The 26,620-nt window shown below is 44.4% G+C and overlaps 1 protein-coding gene across 1 annotated transcript in view; it reads right to left on the bottom strand.

Annotated features, from left to right (window-relative positions):
- Positions 1-4,540: 4,540 nt before the first annotated feature.
- GNL3L (G protein nucleolar 3 like) overlaps positions 4,541-26,620 on the bottom strand; it is a 28,201-nt gene continuing 6,121 nt past the window's right edge. The window contains exons 3-16 of the mRNA XM_068962410.1: positions 22,931-22,971; positions 21,897-22,004; positions 20,635-20,751; positions 19,844-19,927; positions 19,546-19,681; positions 18,534-18,637; positions 16,592-16,736; positions 14,072-14,159; positions 13,397-13,571; positions 13,178-13,320; positions 12,399-12,535; positions 10,155-10,282; positions 6,409-6,628; positions 4,541-4,829 (exon numbers count right to left, since the gene is read on the bottom strand). Of these exons, the coding sequence (XP_068818511.1) occupies positions 4,747-4,829; positions 6,409-6,628; positions 10,155-10,282; positions 12,399-12,535; positions 13,178-13,320; positions 13,397-13,571; positions 14,072-14,159; positions 16,592-16,736; positions 18,534-18,637; positions 19,546-19,681; positions 19,844-19,927; positions 20,635-20,751; positions 21,897-22,004; positions 22,931-22,971 (1,709 nt within the window). The 3' untranslated portion in view covers positions 4,541-4,746. The remainder of the gene's footprint in view (positions 4,830-6,408; positions 6,629-10,154; positions 10,283-12,398; positions 12,536-13,177; positions 13,321-13,396; positions 13,572-14,071; positions 14,160-16,591; positions 16,737-18,533; positions 18,638-19,545; positions 19,682-19,843; positions 19,928-20,634; positions 20,752-21,896; positions 22,005-22,930; positions 22,972-26,620) is intronic.

Genomic DNA, 26,620 nt, shown 5'->3' with positions numbered 1-26,620 from the left:
ATCCTAAAGGAAAGGAATTCTGAATATTCATTAGAAGAACTGATGCTGAAGCTGAAGCTCCAATACTTTGGCCACCTGATGCAGAGTTGACTCATTAGAAAACACCCTGATGCTGGGAAAGATTGAAGGCAGAGGAGAAGGGGACGGCAGAGGATGAGATGGTTGGATGGCATCATCAACTCAGCAGACATGAGTTTGAGCAAACTCTAGGAGATGGTGAAGGACAGGGAGGCCTGGCGTGCTGCAGTCCATCAGGTCACAAAGAGTTGGACATGACTGAATGACTGAAATACAACACTGATGAGAAAGACATCTTTTTTTGGTGCAAGTTCTAGAAGGTCTTTAGACCTTCTAGAGGTCTGCATAGAACCATTCAGTTTCTTCAGCGTTAATGGTTGGGGCATAGACTTGGACTGCTGTGATTTTTAATAGTTTGCCTTGGTAACGAATTGAAGTAATTCTGTTGTTTTTGAGATTGCATCTAAGTACTGCAGTTCAGACTCTTGATGACCATGAGGGTTACTTCATTTCTTCTAAATAATTCTTGCCCATAGTAGTAGATATATGGTCATCTGAATTAAAATTCACCCATTCAAGTCCATTTTAGTTCACTGATTCCTAAAATGTCTATGTTCACTCTTGCCATCTCCTGTCTGACCACTTCCAATTTACCTTGATTAATGGACCTAACATTCCAGGTTCCTATGCAATATTGTTCTTTATAGCATCAAACTTTACTTTCAACACTAGACACATCCACAACTGGGCGTCGTTTCTGATTGGCTCAGCCTCTTCCTTCCTCCTGGAGCTATTTCTCTGCTCTTCTCCAGTAGCATATTGGACACCTACCAACCTGGAGGGGATTCATCTTTCAGTGTCATATCTTTTTGCCTCTTCATCCTGTTCATAGGGTTCTCAAGGCAAGAATACTGCAGTGGTTTGCTATTCCCTTCTTCAATAGACAATGTCTTGTCAGAACTTTCCACCATGACCCATCTGTCTTGGGTGGCCCTACATAGCATTGCTCACAATTTATTAAGTTAAACAAAGCTGTGATCCATATGATCATTTTGGTTAGTTTTCTGTGATTGTGGTTTTCATTCTGTCTGCCCTCTAAGGATAACAGGCTTGTGCAAGCTTCCTGATGCGAGAGACTGGGTGTGCAGAAAACGGGGTCTTGCTTTGGTGGGCAAGGCCATGTTCATTAAATCTTTAATCCAACTTTCTGCTGATGGGTGGGATTGTGTTCCCTCCCTGTAGTTTGGCCTTGATGGCAAACCATGGTAGGGGTAATGGTGACCTCCTCCAAAGGGACTTATGCTAGCACTCTGTGCCTCCCAGGACTGCTGCTGTCAGTGCTCCCAAACACTCACAGACAAGTCTTGCTCAGTCTCTTGTAGCATCACTGCTCCTTTCCCCTGGGTCCTGACTGTGTGCAAAGTTTTGTTTGTGCCCTCCAAGAATCTCTGTTTCCCTAGTCCTGTGGAAGTTCTGTAATCAAATCCTGCTGACCTTCAAAGTTAGATTCCCTGGGAATTCTCAGTCCGTTTGCTGGATCCCTAGGTTGGAAAGTCTGTTGTGGGGCCTAGAACTTTCACAACAGTGTAAGAACTTCTTTGGTATAATTGTTCTCCAGTTTTATTTGTAATTGATCAAACCTGGGATCAACCCAATGTCCCTTCAACTGGGGAACGGATAAGCTAATGATGGTACATTCATACAATGGAGTATATCTCGGGTAAGGGACTATTAAACCCAACAATGTAGGTGAATCTCAAATGAATTATGCTCAGTGAAAGAATCCTGTCTCCAAAGGCTCCATATTGTATAATTCCATTTATATGACATTCTCCAAAACTATAAGGAGAAAGAACAAATCAGGTTTGCCATGAGTCAGAAGTAGGAACGTTTTTACTATAAAGTAGCCAGTATGAATTTGACAGGGGAGGGCAAAGGGTAATGAAACAGTTCTGTACCTTAACTGTGTTGGTTACACAACTCTATGCATTTGTCAATGCTTATTGAACTGTACACCAGACATTAGTTATTTTATTCTATGTAAATTTTTTAATAAAAAATTTTAAAACATAAAAGAGGTTCCCAGGTGACTTAATGGTAAAGACCCTGCCTACCAATGCAGGAGATGCAGAAGACATGGGTTTGATCCCTGGGTCGGGAATATCCCCTGGAAAAGGAAGTGGCTACCCACTCCAGTATTCCTGCCTGGATAATCCCATTAAGAGAGGAGTCTGGCAAGCTACAGTCCAGAGAGTCAAAAACAATTGAACATGATTGAGCACACACACACTGTGGCAGTGGCATAAAGTAAGCCTGCATGTTGTATGATTCTTTTTACATGACATCCATATTAAGGCAAAACCATAGGAGCAGAAAAAAAAAGATCAGTGGAACTGAGGGTGGGGGTAGGGGTTGACTACAAAGGGTCCCGAGAGTTTGGAGGTGATGCAAACTATCACATATCTTGATAGCGATGGTAGTTCACTACTGTTTATTTTTGTGCAAACTCACAGTACTTACACTATAAAGGGTAAACTTTATTGTATATAAATTATACTATTAAGGCAAGAGGGAAAAGACTCAAGAAACATTTTTAAAAACCTGTGGGGATCTCCTTGGTAGTACAGTGGCTAGAAATCTGCCTAGCAATTCAGGGAACATGGGTTTGATCCCTGGTCTAGTAAGATTCCACATGTCACAGGAGCAACTAAGCCTGTGCACCACAACCACTGAGACTGTGTTCTTCAACTACTAAAGCCCACATGCCTAGAGCCTGAGAAGCCACTGCAATGAAGAATACACCTCACTGGCCACAACTAGAGAAAGCATGAGCAGAGCAATGAAGACCCAGTGCAGCCAAAAATTGTATTTTTTAAAGTTAGAAATTATTTAAAGAATTGTGATATGCTGTAGAAAATCTGGAATCCCAAATTTTTATCCTGACATGAGTACCTTAGTTCTTCTGTTTGACTTGTACCAAATTTTGTTCCCTTACTGTTTCTTCCTTATCAAGATACCTATTTCTAGTACTTTATCTCTCAGAAGCACTATAAAAGATTTATGAAGTTAAATTATGTATTGTCATATGGTTTTTAAATGGTCTTAGCTGTCGTGGTACCCAATTTTTCACTGTAGCACTATTATCTTCCAGGAGTTTCCTAAGGTAACGTGAAGTTGGCCCCCATTAAAGGATATTTGGAGCAGAATTTTAGCAAGACTCTATTTTTAAAGCCAAAAAAGAATGTATTAAAATTTTGATTAACAGAGGCTGGCACACCATAGGTACTTAATCAATGTTAAGAAGGCTGTACAAAGCAGAGTAAAGGGCCTGGCATAGTTTTGATCACACCTAGGTCCCAATATACATGTATGTTATCTTGCCTACTTCCTGACAACTTTGAGCCTACATCTTACATTTGGAGAGGCTAACCTCTTACTGGCAGAATTGCACTGAATGTTAAGGGAGGTATCAGGGTATTGTGCACTCAAGCAGTAATTCTCTCCTCTGGCTGTGCCAGAATGCAGAACTGGTCTGCACTTCCCTGCCAATCATCCTGCAGCCAAGGGCTCATCAGTCCATTACAGGGTTCTAGTCTTAGGATTTGAATAGGTAAATTAGGGGGTAACAGCAAGAGGCAAGGCTAAGCTGTCAATGTGGTTCCAAAGATGAGGATGTGGAAGTTTGGGGTGAGGGGCAGACTGCAGTCTAAGACCCATTCCCTTCAAATGTGTCCAGTCTCTGGGAGACTGCTGGGAACTGAGGTCCTCAGCATGACTCAAACAAGCTCTGGTAAAGTAAGATTTGTGTTTCTGTTGCCATAATTTACCCAAATTCCTTACTGAGGAATGTTGACACTTCCTGGGCCTTTGTCTGATAGGGCAGGCTCCTCCAGAAGAGGCAGCTAATAGTTTTAAGGGGTATAATGTTTAGAAAACACTGGGAAAGGAGTTGGTAGCTCTCGAGGATGCAGCCTATGAACAAATGACACCAAAACTCTTTTGAATCAAATGCTGGTACTGGGTGAGACATGGTGACACAAGGATGGGGCCCAGCCAGAGCACATCAATCAGTTCAAGGGATTCCCAACTCAGTCTGCCCAGAAATGCCCCATAACAAGCACCTACCAACAGGTGCCTTATTTTCCCTGTGTGAACAAACAGTGCTTACCACACCTCAAACCAGCCAGGCTTGTGCGTTGTCTTCTTTCCTCTATCCTATCCCTAGATCCTTCCAGACTCTCAGAATGCTCATCACTGTTCCCTTTACTCCCATTGCCACAGCAAGGATCTGTGGACTTGGGTGAGAGGAAGATGTGTGGCCTACAGCCCACTGCAGGGATGTCTTACTGCTAAGAAAAATCACTCACACACATCCACACCCCCTCACAAGGAATCCCCAGATATACAGCAGTCTAGCCTCTAGTTGCAGTCTCTAAGAGGGTTTTGTGAGGGGTCAGCCCTCCAATCAGTCCAGCCTATAAGGTGGGGGATAAATTGTTGGCATAAGGGATCTTCTGATTATTTTATTTCTCTTGTAAACAGAGTAGGGGTTAAATAAAGGTATTGGGTTTGTCAGCTTTAGACACTTGGGACCTTTTTTTTTCCTGGAGAATGAAGGGAAGTGGGTGAGGGGTTCTTTTAATATGCAGGTGCTTCAGGGAGAAGCAAACCATTTCATCTGTTATTTCCATTGGAACTGGAGTTGGAGAGGGAGGTGAGATCAGAGGATCAGTCACCAGCACTGTCATCAGCATTGCCAGAGAGATCAAGAGCGGACATCATGGAATCAGACAGCTTGCTGGCAAGTTTGTCTGCAGATGGAGAAAAACAGGAAGTCATTTGGTGGAGGCCAACAGGAGGCTTGCAGGAGCTAGGCTACATTTATCTTTGTCTGCACCAAACTCCCAAACTGGCTCCCTAACCGCCCACCATCAACACTAAACGAAACAACTGGTGGGCTACTGGCAGACCACTACTGAATCTCAGAGAAAGACCCATTTGTCTACCTGTGAAATGATCACCCCAAAATAGCTTGTATCTCAGTCACACTACTGAGCTTCAAGTGTATTTATCTCTTCCTAGTATCAAAACAGCTCTTTTCTTTTACTATGTTGAACTTAGCACTCTGCCATCAGCAGTGCTTTTTAAGACCCCCAAAGCTCTTACAGCAAACCGGCAGGATGGCAGTAGGGTCTTTGAACCTGAATGCTCACCTCCAGCTTTCAGCCACACCCTATTATTCCTTGGGATTTTCCTCAGACATAACCTCCTTCAGGAAGCCTTCTCTGATCACCTCTATCCCACCACAACCTTCAGGCTGGGTTAAGTTCCCTCATTTTGTTTTCTATGTCTTCATAGTGATCACTTTGTGTTCCCAATGTCTGTTTTCTTATCTCCTCCTCACTCCAGTAAGACCAGCAGTTAAAGAGCAATTAATCTCTGTATTCCCAGGACTCAGTGTACAATCAGGCCAAGAGAAAATGGCTCTGAACATAGTCTAGTTCAAAGAACAGGGCTTATAGGATCAACTGATCCTAGGTTCACGTTTTGGCCCAAATACCTGGAGTATCTGGGACCCAGTTTCTTCACTTACCGAATGAGAATAAGACTTTTGCAACGAGTTAGTGAAAATTAGTATAGCATGAAGACTTAAGTGGACCAGCCACACAATGGACCACCATTAAAGTAAAGGGACTTCTTTTGTGAATTGATGGGGAAATATCTGTAATATATGTTGAATGGAAAAATGATGTGGCAAATTGTACGTTCAGGAGACTAACATTTGTCTAAAAAAGAGAACAAGGAATATATAGATATTTGCCTGTATACCTACCCCAGGAATGAGATACAAGAAATTAACTGGTTGCCTCTGGGGGGAAGCCTGGAACTAGGGGACTGGAGGAGACTTTAATGTATATCCTTTTGTATGCTTTGGATTTTGAGTGTTTTATCTATAGATAAAGTAAACATATGTATGTAGCTTGAAAGCTTCTTAACACATAGAAAGCAATGATAAATAACTGGTGGTATTTGATACATAAGACTAGGCCAGTGGTTCTCCAAGTGTGGCCCCCAGAGGAGCAACATCAGCACTGACTAGGAACCAGTTAGAAACACAAATTCTCAGCCCCCGCCAACGGCCAACCTACTCAACTAGAAACTCTGGGGGTGGGTCCCAGAATCCTGTGTTTTAATAAACCTCCCAGGCAATTCTAAAATAAGCTACTTAAGTTTGAGGACCACTCTGCTAGCAGGTGATATTCCTAACCCATCTCTGCCCCCTAATCCTGGAAGAGGACTGGACACATGGAGATGCTCATTTAGGGACCCTTAATTAAGGCCTCAGGTGGTTCCTTTTTGGAGCACAGGAGGGTGGTCAGGTCCTCCCACCTGCACGCTTTTGGATCTTCTTCTTCTTCTTCAGGGCAGATGCCAGAGCCTGGCCCTGCTGCAGGGGGTCTGTCTCCACGATCCTCTGAAGCACTGGGCGGCGGTCCACTGGGCAAACATCCACCATGCTATTGTTCCTAAGGTGAAGGTCCACATTGCGCTTAGCCCATCCCATCTGATGACGGTTTGGATTGGTGCAATACCCAGTAAGATCTCCAATCTGGGGAAAGTGAGGACAACAGTGAGGTCTGGGCCCCCAAAATAACTCCAAAGACTTCTGCAAAGGAGGCAGGGACAAGCTTGCATTAAGAACAGGAGTCTGGAGTTACACAGAACTAAGTCTGGCTCTACCACAGATTGGCAGGTGCTCAGTTATTCTTTCAGCCACAATTTGATCATCTGTCAAATAAGGGTGGGCAGTGGGTAGCTTGCCTGGTTTTTACAAGAATAAAATGAAAAAGTAGAACTACTTGTCAATGACAATTGACATTACAATGATTCTTTGTTCAAATGACCTTTTAAGGTCTTACTCAATTTAATAAATATGTTCCAACATCTATCTTGTGCCCAGTTCTGTATGGGGAAATGCTGGAGAAATGATTCGCATGTACACCCATTTTTGGGAAGCAACCAGGCTAAAGAGGAAAAAACCCAACCACACCACAAGTTAGAATATAGTAAGTGCCCACCAAAGATATGCCACCTAAGTGACAGAGGCTGAGGGCATGGTGGTGGTCAACATACTGCTGGTGGAAGGGTCATTCCTGACTGAACACTGGAAAGCACAGCGCATACCTGGGCACCTGAAAGGGTATCTACTGGGCTGGAGTAGAAGGTACACAGGGTCAGTAAAACATAATATTGACAGAAAGCTCACTATGTGCCAGGTACATTTCTAAGCATATACATGTATGTGTGTCATATACATACATATGAATATGTATACATGTACTCACATACATGTACATATTAACTCATTTAATGCTGGCAACAATGTCTTTGACAAACAAGGTAATTAAGGTCACACAGCTAGTAAGCAATGAAATAAATCAGAACCCAAGCAATCAGAATTCTATATGTATGACTACCTACTACACTACAGCAGGGGAAAAGCAATGCTATAAACCCTACAACTCTGGGGTTGCAGGGAGTGGGCACCATTTACAACACAGCACACCTAATGGTATCTCCCAGAGTTGGACAATGGAGTGGCCCTACTCATGGCCCTGAACCTGAGCCTGGAACTTATAATACAGAGTAGGGAACTACTGCTGGTCCATGAAGAAAAATGGTATGTTCCAGGTGCCTGTGGGCTCAGTAAGAAATACTGGGGGATGGCCTTAAACTCACAACTTTAAACTGATTTTCCTGTAAGCACTAGGGAGAGTTCTGAAACTATGTGAAAATGGGAATGGGCATAATTCCTACCACTACCCTAAGGCAGGTCTTATCTCTTACAGAGCACAGGCAAGAGTTTCCTTCATAGACTCCCTACCTCTATTTTGGCTCCTTTCTTTCCAACTTGATTCTTACTGCAGTCACTGGAGTGATAGTTCTATTATATAAACTTGACCATGTCACTTCCCTGCCTAAGGAACCCTTCCAGATATTATGTAGCCATCAAAAACGAAGGGCAGTTAAGTAATTTTATGGAACAATCTACACTGTGAATTTGTAAGTGAAATAAGGAATGTGTAGAACAATACAAACAGCATATGACTATATGGATTAAAATAGATTCGCTATCTGCTTTTATGGGTATGTGCGTGAAGATGCAATAGCTCTGAAAGGACATTCAAGTCTAATAGTGATTGCCTCCAAGGAGAGGGCAGGGTGGCTGGAATAAAGAAGCAGGAGAGATTTACTTTTACTGTATACCCTTTACCTTTTTTTGGCGGCGGGGGGATGGGGGGCACCCTGCATGGCTTGTGGGATCTTAGTTCCCCAGGGATTGAATCCAGACCTTGGCAGTGAAAGCATAGAGTCCTAACCACTGGACTGCCAGGGAATTTCCTACCTTTTCAGTTTTTTTACCATGTACCTAGTCAAAATATCTTAAATAAACAAAATGGGAAAAAATTTAAACCCTTTGCCTTTCCTCCTCCCACACAAAACAGCCAACTTTCAGTGTTTACCTATTACCCATGGTTTAAAGTCAAACTCAAGGCCTTCAGGGATCTGACACCAGATTCACCCTTCCCTGCCTCTAACCTGACTCCAGCCACCCCAGACCACTAGTGATTTCTGCAAAATACCATGCTCTCACCCTTTCAGTTCTTGGCACATGCACAGGCTGAGCCCCTGCCCCAGGGCTGCTGCCCCTCCTGCCCAGAAAATTCCTCAAATTTCAAGATGTGGCAGAAGTATCAGAGTCCCGAGGGAAGACTTCCCTGGCTCACAGCAGTATAGGTTATGGCCCTCAGATTCAAGCTTTCCCACCCTCTGCCCTGAATCCCTGTGTGTCTCTCATCAGTGTAGATATCTATGGCTTAAACCATTAAACTGTGACCTCTCGAAGGGCAGAGACAGGGGGGACTGGCAGATGAAGAGGCTAAAAAAGCCTCCAGAGATCACAGTACAGCACAGCATATCAACTTGATCCAGTAGGTGCTGGGGAGCCATGAAAGGGCAAGTGACCTTTGGGACCTGCCATATAGATGGGGAAACAGTGGAAACAGTGTCAGACTTTATATTTGGGGCTCCAAAATCACTGCAGATGGTGATTGCAGCCATGAAATTAAAAGACGTTTACTCCTTGGAAACAAAGTTATGACCAACCTAGACAGCATATTCAAAAGCAGAGACATTACTTTGCCAACAAAGGTCCATCTAGTCAAGGCTATGGTTTTTCCAGTGGTCATGTATGGATGTGAGAGTTGGACTGTGAAGAAAGCTGAGCACCGAAGAATTGATGCTTTTGAACTGTGGTGTTGGAGAAGACTCGAGAGTCCCTTGGACTGCAAGGAGATCCAACCAGTCCATTCTGAAGGAGATCAGCCCTGGGATTTCTTTGGAGGGAATGATGCTAAAGCTGAAACTCCAATACTTTGGCCACCTCATGCGAAGAGTTGACTCATTGGAAAAGACTCTGATGCTGGGAGGGATTGGGGGCAGGAGGAGAAGAGGACTACAGAGGATGAGATGGCTGGATGGCATCACTGACTCGATGGACGTGAGTCTGAGTGAACTCCGGGAGTTGGTGATGGACAAGGAGGCCTGGGGTGCTGCGATTCATGGGGTCGCAAAGAGTTGGACACGACTGAGCAACTGAACTGAACTGAACTGATATGAGACATATGTCCAGGTCAAAGACAACTGGAAGATTACGCTAGGGTTACAGGAATGGTAGGCCAGAAAGACACCAAGAGCATCTATTAAGATTTAGGAGAGAGAAGACACACTTGGTGACTATGTTTAGGATCCAAGATACCAGTTAGTGGGAAGGACAAGTCAGGGATGTCCAGGTTTGTAACTTGAACAGCTGGGTGGATAGATGGGGATCCTGTTCTCTAGGGCTAAAGCTGGGCTGGGAAAGCTGCCTGAGAGCATATCTCCTCCTTGGATCTGCCATTGGTTTGCAAAGGATATACCCTGCCTACAGCCAGGGTGCCCACAGGGAGTGAATGAATGACCCGTACCTCCCCACTATTATAGGTGGACCTCATGGGAGCCAGGTGGAAGGGATTGACCATTTCCCAGAGCCCTTGGGTAGAGGAGAGGGTTGCCATAAAGAAAGAGACAGATACCTTATACACGGTGGTTTTATTTTCCATGGCATCTGCTATTTTCACCATCGGAGAATGGAGCCACTTGATCTCCATTTCGAGCGGGTCCATGTCACCCAACAGCTCATCCGATTCTCCAGTGGCCAAGCCTTTAACACAATCAATACCAGTGTCAGGGCCTTGGCTCCTTTCTGCTACCAGCCCCCTGGTCAGGCCTCAGTGGAGAGGATATGTGGACACTGCCCAGGGGAGTAAAGAAGGAAGGCTCTTTTATTCCTGCTGGGAGGCCATATAACAAAGGATTAAAGGTGTAGGTTTTCCACTCGCCTGCCAGTCTTGAAACCTCAGCTTCCTCATCTGAAAAGCAGAAAGCCACAAGCCCTGTAACACAGGGCTGCTGTGAATCACAGCAATGGGTGCCTGAAATGCACTGGCCTGAGACACTGCTCTATAAATGGCAGCTATTGGGATTCCCTCCCCAGGACCAGGCCTCTCTCCCTATTTCGCTGGTGCCTTGTCTGGAGCTGGCCTCTACTGCAGACCACAAAAGTGCACATTGCCCTGGGCCCATACTACCCTCGCCACCTCTTCTAAACTTTGCCCCATCTCCTTCCCTGGGCCTCTAATTACTAATCACGCTTTAAGATTCAACACTAGGGCAACTAGGAAACTCTTGATTATTAACCACTCCTTCTTCTCAACTTCCGGGACCTCAATCATTTGCTAAAGTGCATTCTCACTGCCAGAGTCCAACTTGCCCTCACATACAGCCCTAAAAATGTGAGCTCTAATTCCTCCCAAATGCCCACTTGACAGAAAAGTAAAGTTCAGAAAGAGGGCTGACTTGCCCAAAGCTTCAAGGGGAATATATTCTGAAGCAGGCAAGCCTCTTGTCCTCATTTGTAATCCAAGCACACTATAATGCCCAGAGAAGGAAAGCTGGCCCTCAAGAGAAAGAGAGTAACTGGAAGCCAGGCCAGCCAAGACTTTCTCCACTACCCCAGAGTGTCCACAGACAGGCTCAGAGAGCACCGGGCACCTTTCTTGGGTGGGGTAGAAAAGGAAGGAGCTGCAGATGGTAGAATAGCTGAAGAGAATAAACTTCCCACAGGAGTTTCTGGAAGTCATACCTTTGTACTCCAACAAATAACCATCTTAATAACAGCTAATATTTACTAAGCATGTGCTATATGCCAGGCACTAGGTTTTACATATTAAATAAGTCTCCACAACTATCTTATCAGGTACGTGCTATCATCCCATTGTACAGATGATGTCATCAGTCATGGAGAGGTTAAGAAACTTGTGCAGCACTACACAGCTAACAAAACTCAGATTTTAATCCAGGCAGTTCATTCTTCTAACCACTCAGATACACTGAGCTAGAAGAGTCTTCAACAATAGGACAAGAGAGCTAGTTTGAATGCCACATCTGCCTGTCACTGACCATGTACCATTTAGCAAATATCACCTTTCTGTGTCTCAGATGCCTCACCCACCAATGGGGACAAGGGTAAAAATGCAGAAATGGACATGCAATATCCACGTCAATGGCTGTGACAAAACCTAGGGCAATGAGAAGGGTTTTCTTTTTTGTCTCCTTTCTTAATTTGAGGATAATTGCTTTACAATGTTGTGATGGTTTCTGCCATACATCAATGTGAATCAGTCATAGGAATATATATATGCCCCTCCCTCTTGAATCTCCCTCCCACTTCCCATCCCATCCCACCCCTCTAGATTGTCCCAGACAACCAGATTCAGCTCCCTGTGTCATACAGCAAATTCCCACTGGCTATCTATTTTACATATGGTAATGTATATGTTTCAGTGTTACTCTCTCTATTCATCCCACTCTCTCCTTCCCTCCATTATGTCCACCAGTCTGTTCTCTATGTCTGTGGAGAGAAAGGGTTTTTGAAAGAAGTATCTCAGTCCACTCCAGGCCTCAAGAGATGGGGAAAGGAAACTCACGCTTCCTAAACACCTTATCATGTTCCAGGTACTTTGTTGATTTTATCTACTAAGAGCCCACAGCCAGCCACCCCTCCACTCCACTCCACCACCACCCTATCTTCCTGTGACCCAAATTACAATTCTTCACTTTGTGGGAAAATACATTAAAGATGTTTATAATAGTTCTCCCCAAACCAGACTAGGGCCAGAGCATGGGGAGGTCAAATATGGGACCTGCTGTCAGGTGTATGTGGCTCCACTAGGACAGGACCAGTTGCTGGGCAGGCCAACCCACTCAACCCTACTTACATTCCATGGTGTCTTCATTGGCTTGCTCGGTATCCTCAATGTCAAAGACCTCAGTCATCTCCTTAACGATCTCAGCACTGAGATGGGTAGGCAGAGTGTGGGTGGAGGGTGGCAGTGTATAGAAGCTGATCTTCCCGCTGCATTGGGAGTTGGGAAGAAACTGACGTTATTAAGACAACAAATGACAAATGAGGACTTTGCTGGTGATCCAGTGGTTAAGAATCCACCTGCTAATTCAGCAGACATGGGTTCGATCCGTGGTCCAGGAAGATTCCACACGCCACAGGGCAACTAAGCTCATTGCCACACCTGCTGAGCCCCACACACTGCAACTACTGAAGCCCATATACTCTAGAGCCTGCGCTCCACAATAAAATACTGAAATGAGAAGCCCACACACTGCAACTAGAGAGTAGCCCCCACTCACCACAACTAGAGAAAGCCCACACATAGCAACAAAGACCCAGCATGGCCAAACATAAATAAATGAATAAATAAAAATTTTAATTGTTTGTTAAAAAAAGCTAATGACCAGTCAAAGAAAGGATGAGTTTTCAAGTCAGAAACAGTGAGGGTCAACTAGAAAGTCCAGACAGTAACTTCTGAACAAGAGGCTGAATTGCTAGATAATCACTGGCATGAGTTGCCGAGCAGGATATGACCTGATGCCTTGGCCTTCCCTATGCAGGAAGTCAGGCTGCCCCGCTGCTGCAGTGAAAACAGATGAACCCCCTTGTGGAGCCTGACTCCCAGAAGGCCTCACCCTTACCCCTACTTACCTCACCCAGTCAGCCAGGACAGCTTTGGCTGCCTGCTCCTGACTGTATACACCCCCCTTCTTCTTCTTCCCCAAGCGGTGGGCCACTGCAGTCAGAAAGTGCTCAGTGGTCTGAAACCCAGAGACACCATAATAGCTGGAAATCTGGTAAAGAGAGGAAGAAATCATGAGTAAGAAAGAAGGGCCCTTACAGCAAGGCAGGTAGCAGAGCCCTGCATACCTCCTCCAGGTTGCAGCGTTGCAGGATGGTCTCCACCGGGGTCACAGGGTCCGCCAGCTTCTGCACGTGAATGCAATTGCGCAGGATAGTGCCCACCTCTGAGTTGGGTCCTGGGACGATGCCCGGAGCATCCAGCAGCCTGATGAACTTGTCCAGGTAGACCTCCTGCATGAACCTGGGTCAGGAGAGGGGAGATAAGAGAGGACGTAGGACAGTGATGAGCCCAGATGTGTCTGGCATCCTCTAAGCCAAGCACCCAGTGGAGAGAAGGAATGTGACAAATGGCACACAGATGAAGGTGGAGAGATGTGGGGTCTGATTCTAGTCTGATTCACTTCCACCACCAGGGACTAAGCTGCAGGACCACAGGCAAGCCTCTGACTCTCTGAGCCTGTTGCTTCATCAAGGAAGCAGACCTGCTTACTCAGAGCCCAATCTTGCATGATTGTCAGGAGGCTTCAAGGAGCTGTGGGTGGTGGTCGGGGGGTGGACACCCAGCTGGGTGCCTGGCCCAAACCCAGAATGTGCCAGGTAAATGAGGGCTATTAATGAAACTCCCATGCTTACGGCAGTATCAGAAGCTGGTCCAACATAAGGGACAGGGATTGAAGGCATGGGAGTTGGGAAATGGTAGGGTGAAGGACCTGTGAAGTAGGAGAGCAAGCAGGTACTTACTTGGTGACCCCAGGAACAGCTCCCACACTACACGCACGGCTGCGCTTCAGACTATTGATCAGGCTGCTCTTCCCAACATTGGGAAGGCCTACAAAGGAGCAGCAGATAGCTCAGGGCAGGAAGGGTCCTCAGAACTATTTGAGACAGCCTGTGTGTGGGAGGCCCAGGCAGGGGCAGTGTGACCAGGCCATGGGAAGCCAAAAACAGAGCCTGGCCTCCTGCCTTCCTGTCCAAGGCCCTGACCAAGCCCCTCCATGGCCTTTCTATCCCTTTCCTCTACATGTGAGCACTCTGGCTAGATGTGTTCCTCTCACTAGATATGACACTCACCTCCCACTTACAACCAGCCTGGGAAAGGTACTGGATGCAAGGCCTCTGTGACACAATCCAATGGATGGTGGGCACTGGGAAGTGTCATAAAACAGAACCATCCATCGTGGTATATAATTCACCTGGCAGGGGGTAGGGAGTGGGAGGTGGGGCTCCTCTCTGAGATGTCAGTCTTTGAGCTTTCTGTCTGTGGTATGTTTTTCTGTTTGGGCATCTGTAAGCACCTCTCGGTCTATGGATGTCCTTGTCTATTTCTCACTCATTGGGTCTCTCATTCCTACCATTCCCTTTCTCTGTGTGCTAGAACTTACATGTGTACTATTTATTCCAATAGATGTGCCTGTGTGTATATCCCTTGTGTGTAGAAGTCTCTGTGTATCTTCTCTTGGCTGTTCTCATTCTAAATACCATTGCTTTTCCCATTTCTGTCTTTCTCTCTGCGTATCTAAGCAACTCTTTCTCTGCCAGTTTGTCTCACTTTCTCTCTTTATGGCCATTGTCCTTTCTCTCAAATTCTCCCCACCCCAGCAATTTTGCCTCTTTGTTAATTCCCTCTATGCCAACTCCTCTCAGCTCTTTCTGTACCTGGTCCTTCTCTCAATGGGCTTGTCTCTCTACATGAATCACTGTGTCTCTTTTTCTGTGTCTCCCTAGTCCTCTCTCTGCCTCTATTTCTCTATATATACATATACATCTGTCTTATCATAGATGTGTGTCTGTGTCTCTAACATGATTGTGTCTGAGGGTCAAATGCATCTGGGCACACGTGTCTCTCTATGGCTCTGTTTGCTTGGAGGGGAGTTGGCTAAGTGTGTGGGAAGGGCTTGGTCTCCATGTATCTTGGCTCTGGATCTGTATGTGTCTTCATATGTGTGGATCTGTACATGTGTCTGTGGATCCATATGTGTGTATAGGTCTGGGTGTATATTCTTCAGTGTCTGTCTGCATCTTTGTTCCTGCTTCTTTCTATGTGCATCTCCCTCTGAATCTCTTTATCCCTGAGTTTGACTCACTCATTCTTTCCTTGGGTATACATGTCTCCCTCCCTACTCACATGAGAGGGTCTCTGGCCCTCTCATATCTCTCTCTGTAGGCCTCTGCACACATTTTTGTGATCATATCTCCCTCTGTCTACATGCCTCTGTCATTCAACTCTGTCTTCCTTCTCTACTCCCCACCAATCCCACATTTGGTTTTCCAGATATATTTCTGTATCTATTCAGGTATTTTACCTTTTTCTGTTTCCAGCTGTTTCTCCAATGTTTTTTTTCTCTTGGCTTCATTTCTTTTCCCTGCTGGTTTATCTCTGCCTCTCTCAACTTCCTGGTTCCTTTCCCAACAGCTTTCTTTCAGTGCCCTGAGCTCCAGGTTTGAGCCTCAGCTCTGTTTTGTCTAACACAGGGGTGAACCCTACAAGTCCCTTTCCTTTCTCTGAGCCCTAGTATTCTTATCTATGAAAGGGAGATGTTTACCCCTCTCTCCCACAGCTCTGGTGGGATGCATACATACGTGCTCAGTCATGTCTGACTCTTTGCAACCCCATGGAATGTAGCCCACCAGGGTCCTCTGTCCATGGGCTCTCCCAGGCAAGAATACTGGATGAGGCAACCATTCCCTTCCCCAGAGTGGTCAGATGACATGGGTCAACTCTAAGCCCAGCCCCACATATGTAGTCCATGGTTTTAATACTCCAACTACAGTGGTGATTCTGAGTCTGCCTCCCCATGTCCACCAATCCAAATTACAAATCACAAGAGCCTTCCTGGGACTTCCTTGGTGGCACAGCAGGTAAGAATCTGCCTGCCAATGCAGGGGACAGGGGTTCAATCCCTGATCCAGGAAGATTCCACATGCCTCAGGGCAACTCAGCCCATGCGAGCTGCAACTACTGAAGCCTGTGCACCCTAGAGCCCATACTCCACAATAAGAGAACCCACCATAATGAGAAACCCAAGCACTGCAACTAGTGAGTAGCCCCCACTTGAAGCAACAAGAGAAAGCCCATGCAGCAACAAAAACCCAGTGCTGCCAAAATAAATAAATACCTTAAAAAAAAAAAGAAGGACCCTTCCTGAATAGCTCCTCTCCTCCCTAGCCAAAAGTAACATGAAGTTCCCAGAATCCTTTCCCCCAGTGAAGCCCCTACACAAGGAAGAAGCCTGGGCCCCATAACCTTCCCTGAGGCCTTACCCACAACGCCCACACGGATATGGGTGCGCACTTCACCAAGGCGGCAATAGTTCCCCAGAACCCTCATGAGGTTTTCAGCTCCAAAGCAGGCTTTGCTTTTCAGCAGTGACTCAGAGGCTTTATCCACTGGCACACTGCAGCGATTCTGGAAAATGAGGGGTATTACAGAAAAGGCATCAGATGAGAGATGTGGTCTGAGCAAAGATTTCCAAATTTCAGGGCTGCCTCCGTTATCACCGAGATCCCCAGCATGAAGCGAAGGGCTTCTTACACAGGCCCTGAACAAACACGTGCCATTTCCCTGCTTCCACAAGGCCTATTGTTTCCAGTTTTTCCATCTCCAGTCCTCTGTCTCAGTCTCTGCCTAGACACACATCGCTTGCCTCCCTCAATAGGAGCAAGACAGCCTCCTCACCTCTAAGCAGGCCAGGTTTGAGTTCCAAATCTGCTTCTCACAGGTATGTGGCCAGCAAATTCTAATTCCATTCTCTGGGCTTCAGTGAACCCTGTCTACACAATGAGAACATTTGCCTCCCTGTCCAGAGAAAGAAGAGATACTGTCCAGCCCACATAGAGCCTACCTTCCCTTGATTCCTCACACAAGACAAGGCCATTTCAGCCTCCATCTCTTTATTACTGTTGCCACCTCCTCTGCCCAGAATGCCCTTTCATCTCTTCCTCTGTCCTTACTTACCTACCATAGTACTGCAAAATAGAAATTGACTTAAATATCCATTAATAAGAAATAGGTTAAGGAGCTATATCCTTAAAGTGGAATACAGATCAAAGAAAAACCTGTTATAAAAGGATGCTTATCACATTTTTGATATCTAAAAGGCAAAAAATTATAAAGGAACTACCATGTTTCTCCCAGATGAACAGAGATTTACATGTTTAATGATATCAAATATTGGCAAGGGTGGAGGGAAATAGGCCCTCTCACACATTCATCTGTCCCAGTAGTGGGAAGATAAATTGGTATAGCCACTTGAGTTGGGGTAGAGGAGGGAGGTGGGGCTGGGGAGCAATTTTTCAGTACCTAGGAAAATCTAAAATGCAAAATAACCATGACCCAGCCACTCTACCTCTCAGTACCCAACCTACACAATCACTTGCTGACTAGCCAAGAAGACGTGTAAGGGTATGCATTATAGTACTGCTTATAATGATAAAAAAAATTGAAAACTATCTTTATTTAGTGTAAAAAAGGTAGAACTCTATAGAAAGATCTTCAAGGGAACAAAAGTACACCGCAGGATGACATATATGATACACCCAAGAACTATTTTCTCTATATACAAATCCACATATAATATAAAGCACAGAAAAACATCCAGAAGGATACACATCAAACTAACAATGGTGGTTAATCTGGTATATGGATAAAGGAGATTGGGATTAGGGGTAACACTGAAATGATATTCAAGTCTCATCTATACAGTTGACCCTTGAATGGGTAATAGTGAAAGGATATTCAAGTCTCATCTATACAGTTGACCCTTGAACAACATAGGTTTGAATGGTGCAGGTCCACTTACATGCAAATTTTTTTCACTAATAAATACTACAGTACTACATGATTTGCAGTTGGGTGAATCTGTAAATGCAGAACCGCAGATACTGAGGTCCAACTAGAAGTTATACATGGATTTTCCACTGTGCAGAAGGTGGATGTTCGTAACCCTTGTTTAGTTCAAGGGTCAACTGTAATTGTTTTTACTTTTTCTACTTTATTTTTTAATAAGTAAGTTTTACACTTCGTACAAAACTGAAAAAAATGTCCCCCAGGACCCATTTTCTCTCCTTAGAAGCAACAAATGTTTCTGTACACTTTAATTTAGTCTGACATTGAAAACATATTTCTATGTTAATAATAGAATTAGAAAAGAGTGTAGCCCCAGGCTACTATGTAAGAGGCTAGATGTTTCTGGCCCCAGCTTACCAGGTTTTTGACCTGATGCTGGGTACTGGCCTTGAAAGCCACAGTTGGCAGCTCATTCCGAAGGTATTCCAGCCACTTCTCCACAACCTCCTTAGGGACCAGGTCTAGGAAAAATAAGAATGGATAGGACTGGTAAGAACATCACCTCATGGCTCACTCCAAAGATGCAGCCACCCACAACCCAGGCTTGGCCCACTTTCTGCCAACAGATATCTCCCTAGCCTGCCAGTTCCTGTCCAGTCCCCAGGTTAGTCAGAAAGGACAGTCTAGTCTAGGGGACAAGTTGGCCCTCTCTAAGTAGACGTGTTTCCTCAAGGACAATGGGTAACCAGCTATATTCCTAGATGCCTTCCTTCCAGACCTGGGGCCTCGTACCAGAGGCCTCCCAAAGACTTTCCATTCCCTCCCTGGATTATTCTAGGTTGGGCCAAATGTCAAAAATAACCTTGAAAAGAATGGCTACCATTTATGAAGTACTGACCATGTATGTACCAAGCACTTTATCATTAATTCTCACAATGATCCTATGAGATTGGGACAATCACAGCCCATTTTACACCTAGAAAAATGGAAGCTCTCCGGTGACATCACTTGTCCAAGATTCCAGAGAAAATAGACATCAAAACTGGGATGAAACCCAGACCAGAGTGACTCTTGAGTGCATCCATGTGCTCTTATGCCCCATCTGGAATCCAGCATGAGGGAGAAGAGGAACTCACTAGCACTGGCCAGGCACAAATAAAGCTCCAAATGGCAAAAACAGGGAATTGAAAGGCAGACAGGCTATAACTCCATTCTCAACTTCTGTTATACTGTGTGGTGTGTGTGTGAATGTTTCAACAAGTGACTTTACCTCTCAAATCCCTAGCTTTAAAAACTCAAACAAGAATTCCTACCTTGCACAACTATTATGAATACCACTGAGTTGTTGTGTCTCAGGGCCTGGTCCAAGCTAGTCTTTTAAGAAGGCTTGGCCCCTGCCCTGCCTTACCCAGTCCTGTCCAACACCTACCAATCTTGTTCAAGACCAGGACCAGCTTCTTGTTCCCTTCTGCCTGTAGGACAGTTTCCTCCATTTGGAAGCAGCGGCAACCCAATGGGTCCCTGGAATCCAGGACTTCCAGAATCACATCAGAGTATTCCACCACCTGCAGGGCAGGGAAGAGGGTAAGAAAGCAAGGAAAGAACTGGGCAGGAATCAAAAGGCCCATGAAAGAAGAGGTCTTCCTCTTAGGAAAAACAGAAATAGAGAAGATACAAGACTGGATTGATGCCCTCCCTAAAGGGCCTTAAGAAATGGGCCCCCATACCTTATGGAACTCCTTGTAATAAGCCTTCCTTGTAGCCTCATCATCCAGTTGAGGAAACATATTTAATTCTTGCAAAACTTCCCCCTAAAGGGAAAAAAAGAGGATGGTCCAGGGAGGAGAGTGAGAGCCGTCTTTGGCAACCATGGGAGGCTGGGAGAGTCATGTGAGTCCCAGCCCACCATGAGCAACAAAATCAAGAAGAGGAAAGGACAGACCCACATGGTCCATGTGTGTGCCTATTTGTAAGTTTGTGTTTGAGTACCAGCTAGAGGACCAGGTATGCACCTGAGTGTATAAGGGAGGAATTTAAGAGGGAGGTGTAAGTGAGAAAAACAATCTATGGGGAACATGCGATGGAGGAAGTAAAATGTGTACTTTATACTAGAAAAGAAACTTTGAACTGGAAAGCGTATATTCTGTGAGATGAGATTATATGCCAGAAATACAGTAAGAAGTCCTAGAAAGAAGTCAACTCCTCTCTTAACTTTCACTTCACACTTTCAATCTTTCTCTCCCCTGTGCCCCAGTCCTCCCCACTCCCAATCCCCAGTCTGTGTTTCAGCTTGGGAGAAAGAACCTAATCAGGGCTCTCCAATCACAGATACAGCTCTTCACCTCCTTCTCACCCTCCCTCCATGTCCCTACCATTTCCCATCCTCTCTGAACTGGTTCCCTACTCCCCCTCCAAAAATCTCACACCCTTCCTCTTCCCTTTTCACAGAGCAATGGCAAAAGATGCTTTTGAGCAAGCCCACACCAGTCCTACTGAGGAGCAAAAACTGCTCTCTCACCTTGCGCTCAAACTCCTCTTGGCGTCGCAGGACATCCTGGCAGTAGCTTTCAATGGTCCTGCGTCGGTGTCTCTCTTGCTCCCGGGCAGCCTGCTGCTTCTCCCTCATCTCCCCAACCTAACAAGTGACCATACAAAAGGGCTGAAGCTGATGAGGTCTGCAATCTAAGAGGGATGGAAGATCAAGAGTAATAGGGAGCAGGTGACAGAGAAAGAAAACAGTGTGACTTGGCACAGGTGGTAGGAGCAGGGATACGGGGAGGGAGAGGACGTGACAGCAAGAGATAAAGAGATAAGGGGTTTGAGGGAAAGAAAGACAAAGAGATGAAGGAGGGGAAAGCACGGCAGACACTAATACAAGGAAAGTATATAAAGCTGAGAGAGATCATGTCCCAGGCAGTGGGAACCACTTAGGACCAGAGAGGCGGGGAAAAATAGGCCCTGGGACGACAGAGGATGAGATGGTTGGATGGCATCACCGACTCGATGGACATGAGCTTGAGCAAGCTCCAGGAGTTGGTGATGGACAGGGAAGCCTGGTATACTGCAGTCCATGGGGTTGCAAAGAGTCAGACACGATTGAGTGACTGAACTGAACTGAACTGAATTGACTGGGATATTCCGTCCTATAAAGAACAGCAAAAGAAACTAGAGAAAAGGAAGAAGGACATCCAGGAGAGAGAGATGACAGGAAAACCAAAGTGACAGTGTTTCAAAAAAAAAAAAAAAAAAGCCTGCATATGTAAAATAGATAGCCAATGGGAATTTGCTGTTTGACTCAGGAACTCAAACCAGGGCTCTAGAGGGGTGGGATGGGGAGGAAGGTGGCAGGGAAGTTCAAGAGAGAGGGGATATGTGTATACCTATGGCTAATTCATGCTGATGTGTGGGCAGAAACCAACACAATACTGTAAAGCAATTATCCTTCAATTACAAATAAATTTTTTTAAAAAGCATGGTCTCAAATGCTGAGAATTGAATAAGATGAGGGAAGAAAGCAATCCATGAGTCTGATGTCAGAGAACATGCTGGTGAGACTGGCAGGGTCATTCCAGTGGAGCAGTGAGAACAAAAACCCAGATAGCCATGAACTGGGAGGTGAGCAAATGGAGACACTAAATCAAGTATCAAAGCAACTGCCCTTTCTTTCCTTTCCACAAACAGCCTTAACAACCCTAACAATTCTGGCCTTTGCCTTTCAACATTTCCATGGACCTGGCAGTCAAGTCAGGTCCTCTCTCTCCCCCAAGGGAAAGGGCTTACCCTCTTCTTCTTTAACTCAGCCTCCCGACTGGCATGATCATTGGAGTGGACAAACTGGGGAAAGGAGGCCACTTTGGTGGCTGCTTTCTTCCCATTCTGCTTTGCAGGCTGATTACCAAACAAGAGAAAAAAAAATGAAGAGTTAATGAACCCATAGAAATCACCGTTCCAGGGTGGGGGGGGGGTGGTTTAAAGCTGCTCATAAGTAGATTTGTGGGATGAAAGAGGAGAGAAGCAAACAAAAAGGGCTCTGTCCTCAGAAGTCTGTCCATATGACCAGAGAGACCCTTCTTCCCCTAGCTAGGCAGGGACTAAGTAAAGAAATATCAGGAAAGGTGGGGGAGGGGGGTGGGCAGTAAGTAGAAAGGTTTCCCAAGTAGAGGCCAAGGGAATACTAAATAGCTCTCCAAGTGCAGCCCTTGGAACAGCAGTAGCATCATCTGGGCACTTATCAGATGCTGAGACAGACCCACTAAATCAGAAACTCAAGCAATCTGTGTTTTAACCAACACTCCAGGTGATTCTGGAGGGCTAAAGTCTGAGAACTTTAACCATGCTAAAATTTAAGAACTGCTGCTCTGATGCAAGTCCTATTTGTCCACAACTTTCCCAGCCTGACCAGGAGATTCAGGAGCTGGGCCAAAGACTGTTTGAGTCCTGCCTCTCCATGAGCAATAGAGACTTGGGAATTAAGACTCAAGTCCCAGCTGAGCTACCTTGAACCTAGGAACTTTCTCATTGAGGGTCAGTTTCTTCATCTAAAAAAAATGAGATTATGACAATCCCTATCAAGGTAAACTAAGCACAAAGCAGTATATGGCTTGTGGTGGGAACTTAATAAATGTTGCTGCTTCTCTGCTGAAGCCACCCAAATGGCTTTTGGGAAAGCCAAATCTGCTGATTCCAATGTGGTGCTCTATTTGGAGTCACCCAATATCTATTTGGTTTTGTGGGCCTCTTCTGGGGTGGGCAACCTGTTCCCAACCTTGTCCCCAACAATGGATATACCTTACCTGAGAGTGGTACCAACTTACCTTCTTGCAGCCTTTGGAACCTTTACCTGGCTTTTTATTTTCTAAAAAAAAAGAACAAAAAAAAAGCCATCATCCACCTACCCAACATTCTTTGAACCTTAATGGAAGTCAAGCAATACTGGGAATCTAAGGAAGCCTCAGAGACCATGTCTCTCTAAGCACACAAGACAGACAGAGCTGGCAGCTACAGTGTCAGAAGAGGTACTGGATGTAATGTTTCAGTGAATACCTGAAACATTATATCCAGTGCAAACTGAAACAATTCTTAAGGGAATCCTGTGAAGAGAGCAATAGGAACATGCACTTATAACTTCTCTCTTACAACTTCTAGCTGAGGCAGCTCAACAATTTTGGCACCAGGCTGAAGTGGAGGGCTGGCAGCATGAAAAGTGATCTGAGGAGTCCCACCCAGCTAAACCAGAGTAGATGCCCTCAGCCCTTGGAGAGAGAACTGTCCTTTTCTGCTGACCCTGTTCATGCCATTGCCTCCCAAGGGAATTACACTACTCAGCCAAACTGCAGTCTCCCTTTGATTTAAGGAGCAGAGAGCTCACCTTCTACAATCACACCTTAACAAAGCCTAGGAAAGTAAAAGGCCTCTCCCCACTTCAATGAGAAGTCCCTTCTGTCACCTCCTTCACAACTGGCCTCTCAGAAAAAAATGGCATCCCATAATTCTCACCATTCGCAAAGGGGCTAAAGGAATTCCTACAGGAAGAGGTTCTAGAAGGTCAGGATATACAAACAAATATAGGATCAGCTTGAGATTATCAGACAGAGGACAGGCTCCAATCACATCAGGTGGTTCACATCAAAGCAGCGTTACTGTAGGAAACAGAGGATTTAAATACTACTTATTCTTAAGGAGATTCAAGAAGATACTTCAAAGGAACTGTATAAGAAAAAGATTCCCAAAACTTGATATTGAATAAAAATTCAATCAATGTAGTGAAAAACAGAAGGAATATCACTAACAACCAAATTAATAAGCTAGAAGGTCAAGGGAAAAGCTTCTTTAAAACAGAACAAAAATACAAAGAAAAGTATAATATAGAAAATGGAGAATGGACTCAAGAGAGCTAGTATCTAAATTAAGAAGAGTTCCAGAAAGAGAAAGGATACAAATGGAGAAGCAATTATTTTTTTAAAATACTATATAAACATTTTCTAAATTGAAAACAGGATTCAGGCGCATCAAGATTAACAAAAGAAGACACATATGGCTCAGAGGTTAAAGCATCTGCCTGCAATGCGGGAGACCTGGGTTCAATCCCTGGGTTGGGACGATTCCCTGGAGAAGGAAATGGCAACCCACTCCAGTATTCTTGCCTGGAGAATCCCATGGATAGAAGAGCCTGGTGGGCTACAGTCCACAGGGTCGCAAAGAGTCAGACACGACTGAGTGACTTCATGAGTCTTGAGATGATGCCCTGGACATATACTGATGAAATTTCCGAGCCCCAAAGACAAAGAGAAAATCTTGTAAACTTCCAAATAGAAGGCATTCCCAGCAAAGGAGAAACAGACAGCCTTCTCAAAGCCACAATTCTGAACACTTAAGACAGAAGAATAATCATTACAAAGTAATGAGACAAGGGACAGTATTCCAAGTTAAATTTCTACAACTGACCAATAAGATCACTCTTATGTGAAGGTAAAGGAAATTTTCAGATGTAGAAAGATTACCACCTGCATTCGCCTTCTGGTAAAATGACTTGAGGAAGTATATCAGCAAAAATAAGCATAAAACCATGCTAAAGGTCTCACTTTGGAGAAGTAGGATAAAAATAGTTATTATTTAACTTTGATAAACTTATACAGAAATTTAGTTACATGATAAAGTGATACAGAAATTTAGTTACACTTGATTTAAATATGAATGCAATTACCAACATAATTTTAAGTACTGGTGGAGGATTTAACTTGTTAAACTTTTTAGAAGTAATAAGGGAATAAGAAGAAACAAACAAAAAATATAAAATAAGATAGTAGAAATCAGACCGAACATATTAGTTATCATAACTAAAGTAAATGGACTGAATTTCCCTGTAACAAAAAAATCAGATCCCAAGTCTTTTCTTCCACAATATTCACGTTGCAATGAAAAGAATGTGAGGCTTCGAATTAACCAGGTCTGGCCATTTTACTCAACAATTTTCATTAACCTAACTTCCCTGCAAAATGAGCGCCACAATGAAAGAAAATACATCACTTTGAGGGGAAAAAAAACATCTGCTTCAGAGAGAAGGAAGGGGAAGAGAAACAGGGAAGAAGGTAGGGGTGCATTCACCACTCACAACAATGCAACACCCAGGAGCCCCTGTTATTGTTCTTTAATAGCTTCAGAGAGAAAACAGCTACCATTTTTTAGCCAGCCAGAGCTAGGCTTCTGTTCTGGTTCAATAACTACCTACCTATATGACCTTGAAGAATTTTCTTAAATCTGAGCACCAATATCGCCATCTATCAACTCTCACTGATATTCAGCAGCAGAAGGTAGGAGAGATGCTTCATGGTACAGCTCTCCATATCCTGGGCTAGAGATACCCTGGACCCAAATGGTAATGATAATGATTAAATCTAGGAAGGTTACTCAGAAGTCCTAGAAAGAGTGTTCAAATACAATTTCAACTGTTGTACATTTTTGAATGGCCATTAAAAAGGAGAGTGTGTTTTATTATTTGAAAGAAAAATAGTCTCAGACATTCCTCTCAACCATCTTCAAGCACATTTGTTCAACCTCCCAGAGACTTCCAAAACACTGATGCCACTTGGTTCTTCATTCAGTGGCCACCCCATTTCCCTCCCTGTGCAGCTTGCACAGTCTGCCATTATGATGGATTACACAGCTGTGCAACCAATCACTGATGGCTGTAAATCTTTTAAATGTCTTTAACAAGTAATACAGTCATACAGTTCCAAAATAAAACCATGTCAGATGTAGAAAACAAACTTACAGTCACCAGTGCAGGAAAGTGGGGGGATAAACTGGGAGATTGGGACTGACATATACACACTACTATAAAAAATGGGGTTTCTCTGGTGGCTCAGACAGTAAAGAATCTATCTGCAATGCAGGAGACCCAGGTTTGATCCCCGAGTGGGGAAGATCCCCTGGAAAAAGAAATGGCAACTCACTGCAGTATTTTTGCCTGGGAAATCCCATGGGCAGAGGAGCCTGGCGGGCTACATTCTATGGGGTCGCAAGAGTTGGACATGACTGAGCTACTCAACAACAGTAGTAACATCAGAAAAGAATCTAAAAAAGAGTAGATATATGTATAACTGATTCACTTTGCTATACACCTGAAATTAACACATTGTAAATCAACTATACTCTAATAAAAATTATGAAAAATAAATAAAAACGTGTATTCTCAGAGGTCTCCCTCCCATACTTGTCCCTAGTCCCTGCAGTCCTCTCACCACAAGAAACCACTTTATTAGTTTGTCACACATCATTCAGTTTCTTTGTGCAAATATAAATATATATTCTGATTTTCCCATTTTCTCCCAAGGAAGGTAATATACTATGTACTCCTGTCAGTAACTTGCTTTTTTCACTTAAATCCTGGAGATCTTTCCATTTAACTGTTTTTCCATACTACTTCACTTCTTTTAATTGCCAGGGTTCCTTTGTATGCATATACTCTATTTAACCAGCTAATTATTGTCTTTTTCATCACTATC

This window comes from Capricornis sumatraensis, chromosome X, assembly GCF_032405125.1.
Source record: "Capricornis sumatraensis isolate serow.1 chromosome X, serow.2, whole genome shotgun sequence".
Lineage (NCBI taxonomy): Eukaryota > Metazoa > Chordata > Mammalia > Artiodactyla > Bovidae > Capricornis > Capricornis sumatraensis.
This window is presented reverse-complemented; position numbering and strand designations above follow the sequence as displayed.